At 26.3% G+C, this 18,046-nt stretch overlaps 5 protein-coding genes across 12 annotated transcripts; 4 read left to right on the top strand and 1 right to left on the bottom strand.

Moving 5' to 3' along the window:
• Positions 1-28: 28 nt before the first annotated feature.
• Positions 29-5,521, top strand: ABCB7 (ATP binding cassette subfamily B member 7). Of its 4 annotated transcripts, XM_034334125.2 has the most exons (12): positions 452-589; positions 919-1,045; positions 2,592-2,837; positions 2,896-3,103; positions 3,174-3,340; positions 3,417-3,695; positions 3,799-3,973; positions 4,041-4,198; positions 4,277-4,440; positions 4,510-4,639; positions 4,701-4,976; positions 5,039-5,520. In XM_034334125.2, the coding sequence occupies exons 3-12, from the start codon at positions 2,802-2,804 to the stop codon at positions 5,291-5,293; spliced, it is 1,848 nt and encodes a 615-aa protein (XP_034190016.1). In that variant the 5' UTR covers positions 452-589; positions 919-1,045; positions 2,592-2,801; the 3' UTR covers positions 5,294-5,520. The 4 variants fall into 4 exon arrangements, with proteins under 4 accessions (XP_034190015.1, XP_034190014.1, XP_034190012.1 ...); XM_034334124.2 differs by lacking the exons at positions 452-589; positions 919-1,045 and adding an exon at positions 29-176 and having other exon boundaries at positions 5,039-5,521; XM_034334123.2 differs by lacking the exon at positions 919-1,045 and having other exon boundaries at positions 183-493; positions 5,039-5,521.
• LOC143305771 (SET domain-containing protein 4-like) lies at positions 1,058-2,276 on the top strand. The gene has a single exon (XM_076690596.1). It carries the CDS (start codon positions 1,125-1,127, stop codon positions 2,259-2,261), a length of 1,137 nt encoding a protein of 378 aa, XP_076546711.1. The 5' UTR covers positions 1,058-1,124; the 3' UTR covers positions 2,262-2,276.
• Positions 5,522-5,936: 415 nt separating the features above from the next.
• Positions 5,937-9,441, top strand: LOC117608668 (uncharacterized). The gene is made up of 9 exons (XM_034334120.2): positions 5,937-6,175; positions 6,326-6,432; positions 6,520-6,671; positions 6,798-7,016; positions 7,093-7,212; positions 7,282-7,523; positions 7,593-7,662; positions 7,747-8,207; positions 8,287-9,441. Exons 1-9 carry the CDS (start codon positions 6,114-6,116, stop codon positions 9,287-9,289), a joined length of 2,436 nt encoding a protein of 811 aa, XP_034190011.2. The 5' UTR covers positions 5,937-6,113; the 3' UTR covers positions 9,290-9,441.
• Positions 9,442-9,664: 223 nt separating this feature from the next.
• LOC117608667 (uncharacterized) lies at positions 9,665-18,031 on the top strand. Of its 3 annotated transcripts, none has more exons than XM_034334117.2 (8): positions 9,665-9,812; positions 9,913-10,071; positions 10,546-10,926; positions 11,006-11,382; positions 11,455-11,566; positions 11,638-12,082; positions 12,154-13,581; positions 17,683-18,031. In XM_034334117.2, exons 2-7 carry the CDS (start codon positions 10,023-10,025, stop codon positions 13,574-13,576), a joined length of 2,787 nt encoding a protein of 928 aa, XP_034190008.2. In that variant the 5' UTR covers positions 9,665-9,812; positions 9,913-10,022; the 3' UTR covers positions 13,577-13,581; positions 17,683-18,031. The 3 variants fall into 3 exon arrangements, with proteins under 3 accessions (XP_034190008.2, XP_034190009.2, XP_034190010.2); XM_034334119.2 differs by lacking the exon at positions 9,665-9,812 and having other exon boundaries at positions 10,041-10,071; positions 10,546-10,632; positions 10,719-10,926; XM_034334118.2 differs by having other exon boundaries at positions 9,706-10,071.
• Positions 15,282-17,689, bottom strand: rasp (protein-cysteine N-palmitoyltransferase Rasp). 3 transcript variants are annotated; one of them, XM_076690576.1, is made up of 8 exons: positions 17,534-17,689; positions 17,307-17,430; positions 17,039-17,220; positions 16,529-16,960; positions 16,309-16,449; positions 16,023-16,240; positions 15,617-15,951; positions 15,282-15,556 (listed from the first exon to the last, which is right to left on the bottom strand). In XM_076690576.1, the coding sequence occupies exons 2-8, from the start codon at positions 17,422-17,424 to the stop codon at positions 15,408-15,410; spliced, it is 1,575 nt and encodes a 524-aa protein (XP_076546691.1). In that variant the 5' UTR covers positions 17,425-17,430; positions 17,534-17,689; the 3' UTR covers positions 15,282-15,407. The 3 variants fall into 3 exon arrangements, with proteins under 3 accessions (XP_076546691.1, XP_034190019.1, XP_034190018.2); XM_034334128.2 differs by having other exon boundaries at positions 15,282-15,534; positions 17,528-17,689; XM_034334127.2 differs by having other exon boundaries at positions 17,528-17,689.
• Positions 18,032-18,046: the final 15 nt, after the last annotated feature.

Consider the following 18,046-nt stretch of genomic DNA (forward strand, 5'->3'; position numbering starts at 1 on the left):
TAGATGGCGCTAGGATCGAATTTCAAAAATCATTTATGACAGTCATTTTAAAATGCAAGGTTATCAAACAATTATTTAAATAATTTTTCGGTCTTGTGCTAAAAGAAATAGAATCAAAGGGAGTCAAAACTGTGTCTTTTTAGTTGTGAGTGCAAGATATGGTAGAAGAGGGACTGGTAAGACAGGCACAACTGTAATATCAATTGTGCTCTTATATCCGTAGTCACTACACATATATATAATTTATATATATACATACATATAGTGATACTTAAAGGTTATATACAGTCAATGATTACAGATGTAGTTATACAATTTAGCAGTGTGACACAAATTTGCCTCCCTAATATGATAAAATAACCTAATTTGCGAATTTCATTTTTGCACTTCCATTTGTGAATAAATATTTGGTATAATGTTAAGCATTGTATTATGTCGTCGTCTGCTACAATCTGGATACAATCAAAGAAAACCTTGGATCAAATCATTTACAGTATGTGCAATTAAATCAAGAAGACAAATTTGTTCAGAATGGTTTTTTTCTAACACAAGCATACATAATCCATTGTATCCTGCCCTTGGACTTAGGGTAATATTTCCTAATTTATATTATCTTTACAAAGTAATGGTAAAAGATTTGTAATGGTGCTTCTTTGAAGTATTAATTACCTAATAAATGTTAATACTTTTATTATAGTTACTTTAGCATATGTTAAGAAATATTAAAGATTTCAACTATTAAATCAGTAATAGAAGCTATATGGTTTTTATATAATTTATGTTCATTATGTAAATGACATATAATAAATGCTCCACTAATCAATGATAAAAGTACATAGCTTAAAAGCAAATTAATTATGTAACAGTAATTAGACTGTTATTTATTTCAAAGCAACTTTTTTTTTATTGATTCTACAGATATATACATAATGGGTAGAACATCAAGAAAACGTCTCCAAAAGAAGAAATTAAATCTCAAAGCAATAAATGAAAACTGGGAAGACTATGCATCTGAGAATGAAAATCTGATGCATCTAAAATCTTGGTTATTAACAAATAATTGTTTATCAGTTTCTCATTTAATCCCATATAATTTTTCTGTTACTGGTAGAGGGTTGAAAACAATGAAGGATATTAAAATCAATGATATATTGATGAAAATACCATATGAAATATTAATAACCACATCTACTTTATCTCAAAGCAATGTGACAGAGTTATTTTCAGAAACTAAACAATATAGTGCCCAATATTTATTATCTGTATTTATTATATACGAATCACATTTAGGAAATACATCAAAATGGTACCATTACATTAATAGTCTTCCAAGAATTTTAACAAATCCAGATTTTTGTACAAACAAAGAAAAAAATCTATTACCACCACTTATTTTGAATTATATGTATGAATGTCATAAAGTATGTAATGACTTTAAGTTGTTAATTCAATCTATAAATAATTTAGATTCAAATAATAAAGGTAATTGTTCTCATTGTAATGTTCATCTTAAAAAAATAATAACATTTGAAAGATATAAATGGGCATATTATATTGTTAATACAAGAACTGTGTACATAGATTCAAACCACATAGAAACAAATCAGAATATTACTATTAATGTGAAACATCCTAATAACTTAGCTTTAGTTCCTTTTTTGGATTTATTTAATCATGATATTTATACTGCCATAGATACATCTATTATTATAAATGAATATGGTAATAAATTTTATCAACTCACCACATTAAAATCATTTAATAAAGGATCACAAGTTTTTATCAATTATGGTGCACATAATAGTCTTAAGTTGTATATTCATTATGGCTTTTTTATACCAAATAATCCCTTAGATGAAGTTCATTTTGATATTTCTGACATAGAAACTTGTTTCAATATTCCAAAGATCAAATTAGATTTTATAATTTCTAATCATTTACAAAAAAATATGGCATTTATAAGACAAGGATTGAATTATAATGCAATATCTACATTATTCATATTAAGTACAAAATTACAAAAAAAATATTGGAGTACAAAACTATATGGAAATTCTCTTACTTGTGATGATATAATAAGTACATGTGATATAGCAATACAAATTTTTAATCTAAAAAAGAACCAATTAGTGCATCAATTAGAAGATATGAAAACACTTAAGAATTGTACACAATGCTTTTCCATTGCAATAAGTTTTATAGAAGAATATATTGAAATATTAATTGAATCATATAATAACTTTTGTATAAAAGTAATGTAAAATTAAAAACAATTTACAATATGTATACATAAAAAATATTATATAATATAGGTATATGATTTATAATTTTGTAGCATTTTAATAAATTGTTATGTTTTTACTGAGTTTTGTGTAATTTTCTAATAATTAGGTAGTTATTTCATTTAACATTAAAAAAAATTAATAACCATCTGTTGTAATATAAATAAGGTTTTCGTTTATTTATACTTATTAAAATATTTTTATATTCTCTTTTCTAAACTATTAACGTTTTTAAATAACATTGTAATTAAGATCTTACTGAAAATCATATAAAATTGCTTATAAATTTCTAAATAAATATTTTTATAGTGTTTTAGTGGAAGTGCAATTCATCGTACACAGAAAAAAAGTGCATTACATTTAAAATTTATTACACCAATAAAGTTTCCACTACCAATTCCTGGATTTAGGGAAGGGAAATCAGGTCAACAAAAAAGAGATTGTTTTCATCCTGGTGTATCCAGTTTAAGTCAAGAAAGTATTGATTTACAAGAAAAAGAACCAGTTACTTCATCGGATATGATAAAAGCAATGCTTCAGTATATTTGGCCTAGAGTAAGTCATCTTAAACATTTTATTAATGTTACAGTAATACATCTATGTCTATTTGTAGGATGATCCAGAAATAAGGAACAGAGTTAAAGTTGCTGTTAGTTTACTTATTGGTGCAAAGGTTTTAAATGTTTGTGTCCCTTTTATTTTCAAATATGCAATAGATGCTATCAATTCTCAACATATAGCAAGTACTGGCAATGCTATTTTAAGTCTAGATACTGCACCAGAAACAGTTGTAACTGCAGCAACAACATTACTTATAGGATGTACGTATATTAAATTGTTTAAGAAATAATACTATAATTAAAAATTAACAGCTAATTTCTTATCAAACAGATGGAATAGCACGCGCAGGGGCGGCTGGATTCAGTGAATTACGCAATGCAGTTTTTGCAAAAGTTGCACAACATTCTATTCGAAAAATAGCCAAAAATGTCTTTTTACATTTGCACAATTTAGACATGGCTTTTCATTTGAATAGACAAACTGGAGCATTATCAAAAGTAACATAAATTTTGATTTTTCAAAAGTTTCTATTAATTGTTTTCACTTGTTATTACCTATATAACATTTTTGTAGACAATAGATAGAGGCAGCCGAGGTATAAATTTTGTACTAAATGCAATGGTATTTAATATTATACCCACTGTCTTTGAATTATCCTTAGTCAGTACAGTACTATATTTAAAATGTGGTGGAGAATATGCAAGTATTGCTCTTGGTTGTGTAGGAATTTATGCTATATTTACATTAGCTATTACACAGTGGCGAACCAAGTTTAGAGTTTATATGAATCAAGCAGAGAATGAAGCAAGCAATAAAGCAGTAGATTCACTTATTAATTATGAAACAGTAAAGGTACTATATAAAGTCTACTATTCTTGTGATTAATAACTATGTATATATAAAAGTATATCGTCTTTATTAGATAAACAATTAAAAACAATACTTTTTATGTTAGTATTTTAACAATGAAAAATTTGAAGCACAAAGATATGATGAATCATTGAAAAAGTACGAAGCTGCATCACTTAAAACAAACACTAGTTTAGCACTGCTAAATTTTGGACAAAATGCCATATTCAGTGCTGCCTTAAGTTTGATAATGGTATTAGCAGCTCAAAATATTACACAAGGTACAGTTTTCTTTATATCGAAAATATCTGAGATATAAAAATATACGTAATATGAAAATCTTTGTAGGTACTATGACGGTTGGAGATTTAGTAATGGTCAATGGGCTTTTATTTCAACTATCAGTTCCTTTGGGATTTCTAGGATCAGTATATCGCGAAGTTAGACAAGCTCTTATTGATATGCAAACTATGTTTACATTGATGACAATGGATACAGCTATTAAGGTATATATATTTTATTTTAAAACCATAAGAAACATAATAATATGTAAATAATGAATATATTTTACAATGTAATATCAGTCCAAAGAGAATGCAATACAGTTGCACTTAAACTCAAAGAATTCAAATATTGAATTCAGAAATCTTAATTTTCAATACGTTGAGGGTAAACCTATTTTTAAAGATATGAATTTTACTATACCAAGTGGTAAAAAAATTGCTATTGTTGGAGGATCTGGTTCTGGGTAAGTTTGAAGTATCATTTAAATAATTTAGATTTTTAGAAAATATTAAGTGACAGTGTATATTTTTAGTAAAACAACATTAGTAAGATTGTTATACCGATTTTTTGAACCACAATCTGGCAGTGTTCACATTAATGGTTACAATATTCAAGACGTTGATTTAGATATTTTAAGAAAATCAATAGCAATTGTTCCGCAGGTAAGTGAATCGATATAATGAAAAACGATCTTGAAATATTAACTTCGAAACATCATTTCAGGATACAGTTCTCTTTCACGAAAGTATCTTTTATAATCTTCATTATGGAAATTTATCTAAATCAAAGGAAGAAGTTTATGAAGCTGCCAAAATGGCAAATTTACACGATTCCATTCTTAAATGGCCAAAAGGATACGATACACCAGTTGGTGAACGTGGTTTAAAATTAAGCGGCGGTGAAAAACAGCGGGTTGCAATTGCTAGAGCAATTTTGAAAAACAGTCCAATATTAATCTTTGACGAGGCCACGTCGTCTTTAGATTCTATCACAGAATATGTAAGTTCTTCCAACGTAATTTAAATACTATTGATACACATTTAACAATAATATCTTCACAGCATATCCTTGAAGCATTACGCAGAGCAACCACCGGGCGTACGTCCATCGTTATTGCCCATCGTTTATCTACAGTCATGGATTCAGATGAAATTTTAGTACTAGCCAATGGTAGTTTAATTGAGAGAGGAACACATGATTGTTTGCTAGCTACGCCAAATTCTTTCTATAGTAAATTATGGAAAACACAGCATATGGGAATGCTCAAATCTAATAATAAAGAAAAAGAAAATAATCATAGAACTCCTGGAGTTTAAAACAAGTATCGTATAACATACAGGTAAACATGTTAACGTAATATTCAATTTAAAAACAAATAATGAAAAAATAGTATTCAAGAAATTAAACGTGAAATGAAAGTTTATTTTTTTTTCTTTTTTAACGAACTTGAGTGTTTAATATAACATGTACAATACAACGCCATGAACAGGATATACTACATATAATACTTCTAATACAATTCTAATTACATATTCACATTTTTTCTCATTTTAATATAGGAACATTTCAAAATGTTAAAAAATTGTTATTTATTTCATTGTACATTATAAATACAAGTAGCAACGATTAAGTATATTTAGTATTGTAAACTTAATTTACACAGGTTGTAACAATAATGTATGTGCTGTGCACATATCTACTTATATATGTACAAATATCTGGTATTTTTAAAAGATCAAGTACTTGTAACTAAGTTGTATTTCTGTAATATAATTGTATACAGATTTATAAAAATAAAAGTATTTTAAATCCGTGTATGACTAATGGATAAAGTATTAAGTGGAAGATTTTTCTAACGTTTTATATAATTAATATGCCATAAATGAAAGAAAATAAAATAATTTGAAAGAATTTCAGTTTTTATCCACTTCAATTGAGTTGACTTTATATAGTTTCAAAACACATTGATTAGTGAAATGTTATGTGCCTGTTACCTTAGCAACCATTTAAAAACAATTATGGATGCTGATTAGTCTTCAATAAGTTTTGGACAAAGCTATAATACTTTGTTTTATTAAATACAAGTATTACATATGTTTGAGATATTAGCTGTGATGTAGAATTGTCATATATAAAATGCAAACTGAAGTACCTACATTACCTGTAGTACATTTTAATACCCATAAAAACCTCAATAGGTAATCAAAACAATATCAAACACTTTACAAATATTCTGACATAACTGTTTCTATAAAGTCACATATATTTAAGTAAAAATTAAAACAAATAAACAGGAAATAAATATTTTTGAAACATTTTAACACAATATATTCATATATAATTTACAGAAAACAAAATTCTAATTTAGGGAAATCAGTGGAAACTAAATGTAGTTTGCCACAAAAAAATATAACATGTCTTTCATCTAAGAAGAAAAACTTGCATCCTTTACTTGGTTTGTATATACTGTTATATTATCATATGTATTCTAAATGTTTAAAACTTTTTATGAATATATAATTTATTCTTAAACTATGTACAGGTCAGCCATATCAAGTTAATATTCGACAGCAACATTTTTCTGAACAATCAAAACTTAATAAAAGTAGCATTGAACAAAGAGTTCTATCAGCAAAAATGTTACGCATTAAAGAACTGCAAAATCAATTAGCTGATGCACATTATCAATTAAATGTAATAATTTTAATCATCATTATATAAATGAAATAAGATATGAAACCATTACAAAGCCATTTATACATTAAAAGCTTATATTAATTACAGGTATGTTCAATGTATTCAATATGTCTTTTTCTACAGGAATTAAGTAATGAAAACAAATTATTAAAATCCCTACAAAAGAGGCAAGATTCAGCATTAAAACGTTACGAAGGAACAAATGCTGAACTTCCAAGAATCATTAATTCACATCATGAGGAACTGAGAGTACTTCAAATTAAATATAAAAAGTTAAAAGCTCTACAAAAGGAAACATGTGATTTATTGAAGGAAAAGGAATATGAACTTCAACAACTGCAGGTGAATACTGATTAATATGTTTTTAACATATTATCCAGAAGTATTGGAAATTAATGTTTATACATTATTTCTATAGTGTCAAAATAAACATTTGTTACAACTCAGTAAAGATCGTAATTTAGAAGAAAGGGATAAATTACAACTGCAAGTTTCAGATTTACATCATAGAATACAGCAACAGCAAGATACTATACAGGTAAATGAAAAGTTTAATAATATTATACAATGTCTTGCCTACTGTTCATATATTTTAATGCCTTATTAGACATTACACAGAAAATTGACTCTTGAAAGTAAAAGTTTAAAACATCAATTACACACGGAAATTTCTAAGCGAAAAGAGACACAAAAAAATTTAGATGAAGCAACAGAAAAATTAAGAGGCTTAGAAAATTTACTAGATAATAGAGAACATAGATTATATTCTAGCGGGCAATTGCAATTATTATTTCGTAGTAAAAATAGACGTCTTGGTACACAATCTCTCACAAATTTAAGAGATATTAGGTATGTGATAAATATAGTATTAAATTAGTTCTCTTACTTATCATGTTCTTACTCTGTAATACTTTCCAGCTCATCAAATCCATTGAAATTACCAGATAAATGTAAAAAATGGCAAATAGATGTACAAGATAATACCTTGGTAAGAATCAGTCCTATAACATAATTTTTAAATATTTATAATTCTTTTTAAACAATTAAAAAATTCTATTTTTACTACTTTTAGCCTGTACTTCATTCATCTGAATTAAATGATAAAAATATCAAAGAGAATGAAGAAGTGAATTCAAATCAAACCTTGAATTCTGTAAGGTCAGAAACAATGGCAAATTTGGAACAAGTAAGAAAGTATCGTCTCCAAAAATCATTACACAGAAGAACTTCATCAAATGATTCAGAAGAAAAATTTAAAGAACCAGATTTCACAGTAAATGAAAATTCAAAGATTTCAATAAACTTACAAAATTTACAAGAGTCAAGAAAGCAAGAGGAAAATGTTAATTGGCAGTATGAAATGAATACAGATAAATTGAAAAAAATATATAAAAATAAAAAATATCAGAACTTAAACAAGACATTGGATAAAGAACTTTCTGATTCATCTGCAAATAGTGGTAGTGAAAATGAAAGTGAAAATTTCAAAAATAATTATGTTAATACAGCTAATTCCAGACAACTACACAAAAGGTTTGTATTTTCTTTGTTATTTTCTTTTATGTTAATAGATTGATATCTCTAATGGTAATTATTATTTATTACTTTTTAGATTAATTAGCAACACAGATGATACTGAACATTTAAAAGAGTTAATATTTTCTGAATATAAAGATAAATTTAAAGTACAGGATAGAAAAGATTCTTACAAAAGTAATTCAGAAACAGAATTTGAACTCCAAGAAGAGTCAGTTAAACATCACTTTCTAATAAACAATCAAAATGATACACTTAAATTAATATCTTCTATATGTGATGATCAAATACAAATTAAAAATGCAGGTGATCAATATAATGTAGCACATACTGAACAAGAAGATACAAATTCAGAAAATGTTGAGAAGTATATACTTGATCAAACTAAAAGACAAGAATATAGTCATATAACACAAAATGACTTTGAAACTGAATCATTGTTACAAACATTAAAATCAAAAGATGAACTATGGAATCAAAATGCCGCATCATTCATAACTTATAATGAATTAGAATCAAAGATGCCTCATGTAAATGAAAATCTTTTTAAAGATTTGCAAACAACATCTACAAAGGATCCATTAAATGTTTCTAAAAACTTGGATGAAAAAGAAGATATAAATAAAATAGAAACAAGTGAAATAGAAATAAGAAGCAAAAATATTCTGATTGAAAACAGTGATGTAGAAACAAAGAATAAATTAAATAAGCAAGATATAAATACAGAATCAAAAAATGTTGAGACATTATTAAATGATGTAAAATCATATGATTCTAATTCAATTCCTAATACATCTGTAGATGTTAATACTACAAATAAAATTAGTACTCAACTAAAACCAGCTAATTATATCAAAGAACAGTTATTAGCATCAATGAAAGCTATTGATGATAATGAAAATATTGAATTTTTCAGCCCAGATCATAAAAAGCATATGACAAACAGAAAACAAATTACAGAGAATTTATTCCATGGTTTGCCTACTCATATGAAGAAAAAGCAAGATATCATTAAAGACATATTTGATACTGATATGATTAAAAATGAATCAATAGGTAGCTGTAATAAATTACACTGATGTAAAAATTAGTAAACGAATTGTTCATAAAGTCACAATGAAATGATAAACCCTTTAAATAAACTTAGTACATACATATGATATTCTATCTATAATACGTATAATATTATACATGTATTTCTTTTATGAGGGGTTAGAAATTTCTATCTCAATACAATAAAACACTTAAGAATTTATAATCATAAAGTTTGTATCTCTTACCCTGATCACAACCTGTACTATATACAAATGTACACTACATTTAATTTGAGTAAAAATTAGTTTTATTCATTGCTCCTTGAAACTCTCTTACAAATATACATATATAATACATATATTTAAATAAAACAGTGGTTAACAGTAGTAAACTTTATGTGTTTAAAAATAAATTTACATATAACATTAATTTACATACTCAATATACACACCACTTTTACATAATTAATAAAAATTGTATAAAGAAACCAAAATTCACATTTGTTAACAATTCATAAAAATACAAAAAAGAGCACACATACTTGAAAGTAGACACATTCATATGCAGGTACATACACATATACATCCCTTATATATACAATTTGTGTATGTACATTATGTGGCATAAAATTTTTATTTTATATGTAGATTGGTAATACTGTTTTCAGGATTGACAAGAAAGAAGGCAAACAAGGAAGCAACAAGAAGGAACCTGTTATGTAGGTATGTTGTAGAGAAGACAGTGGAATGAAGACACGCCGCGAATACGAATGCCATAATGAACACCAAAACAAACCATGAATATACTTCTAATTCATACAACAGAGGTACATTTTTATTTATTTTATGTACTAAAACTTATTGTTTCTCCAATATATCCGTATTAATACAAAAATATATATTGTTTTAAACATTATAATAAAGATGAATTGAAAAACCGTCTGCTGGGCGTCCTTATGGCGTCTGCTAGAATGATGCTTGAAAATTAGAACTTTGTTTTCACATATGAAAAGACTGAAAACTCTTATTTTTTCAGCGAATTTCACTATGTTCTATATTAAAAACATATATAATTTTACTATCGTTTCTGAAAATTTAAGAATAATTTTCAACTGTCATAGGTCATAATACTAATGGAAGAACATATTTATTATTATTGTAAGAACATTAATAATCAACATGACAAATAAGATGAAAATGTACTAAATGTAATTGCTAATTAAAATTTGAAAGTTTATTACATAGTAAAAAAGTTTATTACAAATGTATAAATGAAAAAAACTAAATTTCATTAATTTCAGGTATTGTGGGAAGCGATAGTCCTGCTGCTTTATTAGATATGCTGGCAGAAGTTGCTTCTCAAACATTACATTCGGAAAAGAAATATAGTAAATCATTATTAACATCACAATGCAAGTCAAAAACAGATTACATAAAAAGAAAGACTTATGAATCATTCTTTACTGTGCCACAGCTTTTGTCCATGCCTGCATCACAATTAGTTAAACAGTTTTCTATTTTTACAAGCGATGAATTAAAAAGGCAATACTCTTATACGTGTGCTCTAGTTGTTGGGTGTGGACAAAAATATACTAGTTTTGCAAGTGAGGGAAGGGCAAGAATGTCAATTAAAGCACACTTAGCAGAACATTTAGAATATTTAAAAACAAACAAGGATGCTTGTAAGTAAATATAACTATGTTCCTACAAGCAGAAACAATTATAATAAAAAAATAACATATTTATAATATTGCTTTATAGATAAGAATTTTACAGCAAAGTCAGTGAGTTACAAAAATTATAAAACAAGTGCTCAAAGTAAGAAAAATAAATTTCAACAGACAAGGAAACCACAAGAGGCATTGAATAAGGAGAATAAAAATATTATTGAAAATTCTACAAATTATTTGAGAAATATTTTATTGAATGATTCTACTTTTAAAGAATTAGACAAAAATAAAAATGTTGAAAAAGTAGAAAATTCCAAAAAATTACATAATTCTGAGCAAAAGGATACAGATAGAGCAGATTTCAAAGTTCTTGGTGATCATAGCTATTTCGAACGTTTAAAAGATGAAATTCCTAACACAAAGGAAGTATCTTTTCATGATACCTTTGAAAATACTGCAAATGAAAATGTAAGTGTCGATACAAAAGATGAGCGCATAATTTGAAAGTTTTGAATATGATATATAATTTTTTTTATATAGATCGTACTTATGGTTGTTGGTACTGATAGTGTTCATATGAAAGAATATCCTCACATTACTCAAAAATTGTCAGAAAAAGTTAATGGGAAATCTGAAACTATTTATTTACCAGGTAAATATATGATACTTGGATATGATTTTAATACTGTTTTCTATCTTTATTACATCTTAACTTACTTGCAGAAATATCATGGTTAAATGAAGGTGGTAATAAAAGTGCAGAAATGACAAGTACTAAACCCAAAGGAAAAGCCAAATTTATAGGGACTAGTAAAGAGGAAAGAGAAATGGCATTAGCTTTTATGGATCGCATTAAGAAAAAAGGAAATCCAACCGGAAGTAATCTTGAATGTCGGATTTGCAATCCACCGCGAAGTTTTACAGCACCTACAACATTAGTATCGCATTATAGAAGTCATGCGGGAATAAAACCTTACGAATGTCGCATATGCAGAGCAGTTTTTACAAGGAGACACAGTTTAAAATATCACATGTTGATTCATCAAAATCAAACACGATTTACGTGCGGTGATTGTGGAAAGAAATTTAGGCATCCATCGCATTTTAGAGAACATAGACGTAGACACACTGGAGAAGCACCGTTTGGATGTGATGATTGTGGACAACGGTAAGTAATGATTTACATTATATATTGTAAATATTATAATGTAATATAAAATTTGTGTTTACATCACTTAGATTTAAAACGAGAAATACCTACAAACGTCATTTAAAAACGAGACATGGTAAAGTTTTAACAACTACTGGAGAGTTGTTACATCTTTCCGAAGAAGATTTTCAGAAAGTTCGAACTAATAGAAGGAAAAAATATGATACAAACAAGGACCATGTAGCGAATGAGGGTATAATTGCACCAAAAGCGATTATGCATTACCAAAATGATAACGACCAACTGCACGATACTGAAACTGAAGAATATATCGTAAATGAAGATATTGATAACAGTGAAAAAAATTGGGAGCCACACGATGCAGTTCAAATTATTAAGAATTGTTTTGAAACATACGAGATTTCTCCAGAATCTCATTTAAATAAGACTGAATCTGCAGAGACTGAAATAACTGTAAATAGCGTTTCTAATAAGAATGACAATTGTTTTACAGAAGAATTCACGGATAAAATACAAGACACATCGTTAGTTCAAGATGAAAGTGAACACATTGTATATCATGATAACACTGATCAATCGGAATTAATTTATCATAATATAAACGAAGCACCGTCGTATATTAAAGTAGAGTATAGTAATATAGTTAATAATACAAAAAGTAGAAATAATATAGAAGTTCATGAAAATCTAGAATTTTCGGAAAATCAATTTAAGAATTACATACAAATAATAGAAGATTCGAAAACAAATGATTACAATGAATCGTTAAATAATTCTATGAACGAACGAAAAATTAAATATACACACGATATAAAAGAATCAGGAAGAAAACTGATACAAGAAAACATTCATATTCAAAAACAGGATGAAAATAGCAATAAACAAATGACTGTTACTCAAGAAAATATAAAATACGAGAAAGAAAACGGTAATGTTATCATGCTTGATTATAAATCTTGTCAAGAAATGCAAGTGCATAAGATTGATGTATCGAAAAATGCAATAAATTCAAGTACTTTAGAAGAAGCAAATATTGTTGTTAATAGAACATCATCAACAACTAAAGATAGTTTAGTACCAGCAGATAAAAATTTAAGTAACTATCAAACTATTGTAAAAAATTTAATTAAAAATGGAGTAATAACTTCTTCAAATTATATTCTTGAAAAGAATCAAAAATTATTAAATCAAGGTGAACAAAGTTTGTATATTCATAATGAACCTTTAACCAGTATAATAATACAAAATAAATGCGTGAATGTGCTTCCACAATCGCTTAAAATTAATGATGATCTTAAAAATAAATCGAAAATTCAAGTGAACAAACACCAGAAATTTACATTATTGAATAAACATGTTCAAGCTATTAATATAAAACAAAATGAAAATGAAAATACAATTTTGTTATTAACAAGTGATGCACTACAAAATAGTATTTTTAAAATTGACCAAAATAATGCTGCAGAAAGTGAAACTAAAACAAATATTTGAAACAAGTAAGTAACATTTAATAATAATAGAAAATAAATTTAAAGAGTTTTTCACCTTATTTTCGTAAAATCAAAGATATTTCATATTAAGAGCAATATGGTTTTAAAATTAAAAGAAATTTTTGTATAGCTAATAAATATGTATGATAGTATGGTTACATTAAAATAATACTCTAAACTTTTGTACATGTAAATATTGTTAAAACAATGTAGATTTAATATTTTTTACTAGAAAAAGAGGACATATTAAAAAAGGACTTTTTATAAAAAATGAATTTAATAAAATATTTTTACATGATTTAGAATATATAAAGTGCACAGTATTAGCATACCTTATATCCAAGATGTTCTGTTAGAGGTGGGCATTCTTGATAGGGATAGTAGCTAATTACCACCCTCTGGAACGATACCCACTTCTAGCCGAACACCCTGTATAAAGTTTAAAAATATGAATTAAAATGCATTTATTTTGTTTCTTGAGAAATAATGTTATTTTTGAATTGTTTAAGAAGTATCTTATTATATATTATAAAATCTTTATTTATTAGCCATTCCAAACATTGCAGCTATAAATCTTAATTAATCTACAATATTAATCCTACATATATATGTATATGATGAAATTATTACAAATTTGATTCACTTAAGTATATTAGCATAAGATACGGTTACTTAATAGCAATAACAATTATTTATGTGCCAAATATTTAAAAGCATAGTACAAATTTCTAATTTGTTTAAACAAACAGGAAGCTTGTGTGACCGATCAATTTTCCAATCTAGCTGCAAATCATATATGTTTACAACATATATTGCAGTATACAAAAATGTATATAATAATTTTCATTGGGTTTATATTTTTGTCTTTAAATACTTAAATTACCATAATTTTTTCAAATATAGCTCAAACGTGTCTTCCGTATACAAATTATCGTTTATTTGGCATCATATTCTCAATGTTTTTATAATAATATAACAGTATAATTACATAGCAATAATTCATAGCTATTACAAATGATGCATAAGATACAATACAGAATAGATATTCTACATAATGATAAACAGTTTTTGCATAAGACAGAATGATATTTAATAATTAGTTGTGAATTAATTTTGGTATCAATATACACTTAAAAAAAATACTTTACAAATCAAACTCTGTGTAATATGATTTAAATATACGTATTAAAAGCTTACAAGAATGTAGATATAGAATGTTTGTAGAAAAATAAGCATATTTTTTATTCGAGTAATAATTGTAAATATTGGTTGAAAATATCTTTATCACAATCAATTAAATACTGAATCGTTAAAATCAATATCTATAATTCAAAGTTTGTTTAAAAGATTACAATTTAAGAATTCGTATTTCTTAAATCATTTCACATAACTAATAATTATCAACAGTTTTGAAGATATAAATACTCTTCTGAACCAAGATGTAATTCTATAGAAATGTAGAATGCAATATTTACAAAAGTCAGTTGTTTATTCATTGTATGAAACAAAAGTAATAAGTAAAAAATTATTTTACATTACCAATTGTACACTGTGAAAAATAATGTGCCTTGTATGTATCATACAATTGATTATTATACATATTATATAATACGAAACTAATGTTGTAATAACTATACAACAAAATATTCAAACATACTCTTTACTAATTTTTTATTATTATAATAAATATTAAACGATTATAACGATGTTAATATGAAGAGTAATTTTAATTATATACTGTATTTTTATACTCTTTTTGTACTTAATAAAACATTAAAAAATTACTTCGGAATGTAATTTAAAAGTGATTTACTCTCCCAAATGCAAGATATTCAATTTCTTCTTTGTAATACTATAATATATTCTGACATTTTTGTAGTTCCCAATTTTTTATATCTGTAGATACTTGACAACAACAATATAAAAAAAAGAGTAAAGTAAATGTAGTGGACCAAGGATCTGTAACAAAACAAAATTTTTACTAATTCCAAATTTTGCAATAAGTTCTTCCTTTTGCATCTAAAGTATAATAGAATGGTACCATGCAATAATCTGTAGACATAAATATTTCCAATTTCTTCTCCAGCAAAAAAGTAAAAATTAGATATTACTGATACAGCTAAAAGGGGACTTGCTAAAATACAATCGAATCGTCTGGCATTAATTTGCGACAGATATTTTTTCTTTATACTTAGATAATATTTTTGTCTTCCAAATGACTTCATTACACTTTCAATATTTAACCCTATAAAATTAAGGGCTGCCCAAATAAAGATATTTATTTGCATTCCATGCCATACAAAGACAAATGTGAAGCACAAAAATGAAGCAAACAGTTTATTATAATTTGATTTTAACAATGGCACATAAATGTATCTGAAAAATAAATTTATTGAAAATTTTGATTACATTATATTTTCTATATTATTCAGCTACAAGGATCATACCTTATTAAAAACTTATATAAACCTTTATCAAAATATTTCCACATATCAGAATACAAATGAATCCTTGCTATACATTTAGGTTGAGAAGGTGCTTTTATATTATCTATTGCACACAAAGTATGATTAAGTCCATACACCACAACATATTTCATTAAGAAAAATTGTCCCATACAATATCCTAATCCATATAAAGCCCATGGATTCACAATTTCAACAACCTAATATAATATAAAAAAAAGTTAAATAAGTTTTAATACAGTTATTATATCAAAAGCTGTACTTTTACCTCAGGATGATACTGCATAACATTGAAATAGAGAAAATGTAAACAAAGATTTGTAAATTCTATCCAAAAAATATATTTAATTATTCTGAAAAAAAAATTTCCGAAATCCTCTAATTTCCAAAATTGAAATGTTTCTTTTATCTGTGAAAATTAGAATATGATTTATTTTGAATCATTAAACAAAATTCTACTTTTCAATATAAACTAAAATTATACATACAGAATCCATGAATTCATGATATAAAATCAATGGTCCTAAGGATAATGTTGGTAGATACAAGCAGTATGCTAATTTGTATAAAAAGTTGTTAAAAAAATAAAGCATCTCATCACAGTCACTTTTTAAATGTTTGTTCATATTATCTATGCTATAACTAATGCTTCTTAATTGAATCCAACACATTATAAGAGTTAAAAGGTAATGCTCTTCATCATTAAATTTGAATGTACTTTGAAAGGTACCATCCGGAATTTTTAGAAAATGTATCAGAAATAAAAATATCATATTTATCAACCATATAATTAATCTACTCTGTTTATATGTTAAAATGTATAGCACACTTAATTGTATAAATATACATAATGTACCTAATGTTCCAATTAAAAAATGCAAAAATGAAATAGACATAAAGGTATACCAAGAACATAACAGCTGTAAAGATATATAATATTATAAGTAAAAAAGGCAAAACACAAATTATAAAATAAATGAAATACCAAAAAGTCATACCGTAATATTTGAGACAGTCTTAATAATCAAACTAACTAAATGGTGGATAAATATCCATGGTATTAATTTAATCATTAATGGTATCCATATTTTCCATTCTTGATCAGAAATATCTTGTTTTTTTCCAATCCATGACCATCCTGGTGCAAAATCACCATATACATCGTTATAATTATCAAAATCTAAAATTTATGAATACTATTCAGTTTATAAAATATCGAAATATTAAATTCATGTCTCTTCAAACAAAATACGCTTAAATACTTACAAGTACTAATTAAAGACACTTTATAAATTGAATACAAGATAGCATTTGTCCACAAAAAGAAGTAAACGAAAATCTCATATTTATGTAATTTAATAATGTTCCGTGTTACCGATGTCATCTTTAACTACAATTAAATTTACCGCTTCATTTTTATTTCTGTATGCACGTATATATATATGTGTGTATGTATATATATATATATATATATATATATACACTACCTCCACCTTGTTTTTCAGAATGCACAACAATAAGGTACAATATGTTTACATTTTTCTATAGAATATATGACTGACTACTATACTATATGACCATACTATACAAATCAGCATATTAAGTTTATTTTGTACAACACTAAGCATGGTAGGCTTCCTAGGTATTCCCAGGGAACCACAGGGAACTGGCGACGTTCCAGGTTATCGCCCCTTCAGATAGGCATCGCCAAGAATACTGACAAAGGAGCGAAAGAGGCTCTCTACATACAGGGGCTGTGGCGCCCCACCTCTTATATACAAACTCTGACGCGGAAAAATTTGAATTAATATTCACTTTGTTATTCGTGCTTTTCAGTTATTTATAATATGTAATAATTTAAAATTGTATTATCTTAATACTACAGTCCGTCAAACGAGACGAGTCAGTATATGTTTACTGGACTATAGTATTGTCAAAATTAGGATTTTGAGAATTTCTTTTCCTTAGTAAAGCCTACTTTACTTGATATTGTAAAATTTATAAAA

Source organism: Osmia lignaria, chromosome 2 (assembly GCF_051020975.1).
Source record: "Osmia lignaria lignaria isolate PbOS001 chromosome 2, iyOsmLign1, whole genome shotgun sequence".
NCBI lineage: Eukaryota > Metazoa > Arthropoda > Insecta > Hymenoptera > Megachilidae > Osmia > Osmia lignaria.

What these genes read in the sequence shown, in the direction of transcription:
- LOC117608667 (XM_034334117.2), top strand. Translation starts at nt 10,023, where the DNA reads ATGAACACCAAAACAAACCATGAATATACTTCTAATTCATACAACAGA. An exon ending in TGAAACTATTTATTTACCAG is followed by an intron (nt 11,567 to 11,637) that starts GTAAATATATGA and finishes ACTTACTTGCAG; the next exon opens with AAATATCATGGTTAAATGAA. An exon ending in TGTGATGATTGTGGACAACG is followed by an intron (nt 12,083 to 12,153) that starts GTAAGTAATGAT and finishes TACATCACTTAG; the next exon opens with ATTTAAAACGAGAAATACCT.
- LOC117608668 (XM_034334120.2), top strand. Translation starts at nt 6,114, where the DNA reads ATGCAAACTGAAGTACCTACATTACCTGTAGTACATTTTAATACCCAT. An exon ending in AAACTTGCATCCTTTACTTG is followed by an intron (nt 6,433 to 6,519) that starts GTTTGTATATAC and finishes AACTATGTACAG; the next exon opens with GTCAGCCATATCAAGTTAAT. An exon ending in ACAAATTTAAGAGATATTAG is followed by an intron (nt 7,524 to 7,592) that starts GTATGTGATAAA and finishes AATACTTTCCAG; the next exon opens with CTCATCAAATCCATTGAAAT.
- LOC143305771 (XM_076690596.1), top strand. Translation starts at nt 1,125, where the DNA reads ATGAAGGATATTAAAATCAATGATATATTGATGAAAATACCATATGAA.
- rasp (XM_076690576.1), bottom strand. Translation starts at nt 17,424, where the DNA reads ATGACATCGGTAACACGGAACATTATTAAATTACATAAATATGAGATT. An exon ending in AGACTGTCTCAAATATTACG is followed by an intron (nt 16,961 to 17,038) that starts GTATGACTTTTT and finishes ATATCTTTACAG; the next exon opens with CTGTTATGTTCTTGGTATAC. An exon ending in TGTCTACAGATTATTGCATG is followed by an intron (nt 15,557 to 15,616) that starts GTACCATTCTAT and finishes ATTTGGAATTAG; the next exon opens with TAAAAATTTTGTTTTGTTAC.
- ABCB7 (XM_034334121.2), top strand. Translation starts at nt 416, where the DNA reads ATGTTAAGCATTGTATTATGTCGTCGTCTGCTACAATCTGGATACAAT. An exon ending in AACAACATTACTTATAGGAT is followed by an intron (nt 3,104 to 3,173) that starts GTACGTATATTA and finishes CTTATCAAACAG; the next exon opens with ATGGAATAGCACGCGCAGGG. An exon ending in TAGATTCTATCACAGAATAT is followed by an intron (nt 4,977 to 5,038) that starts GTAAGTTCTTCC and finishes ATATCTTCACAG; the next exon opens with CATATCCTTGAAGCATTACG.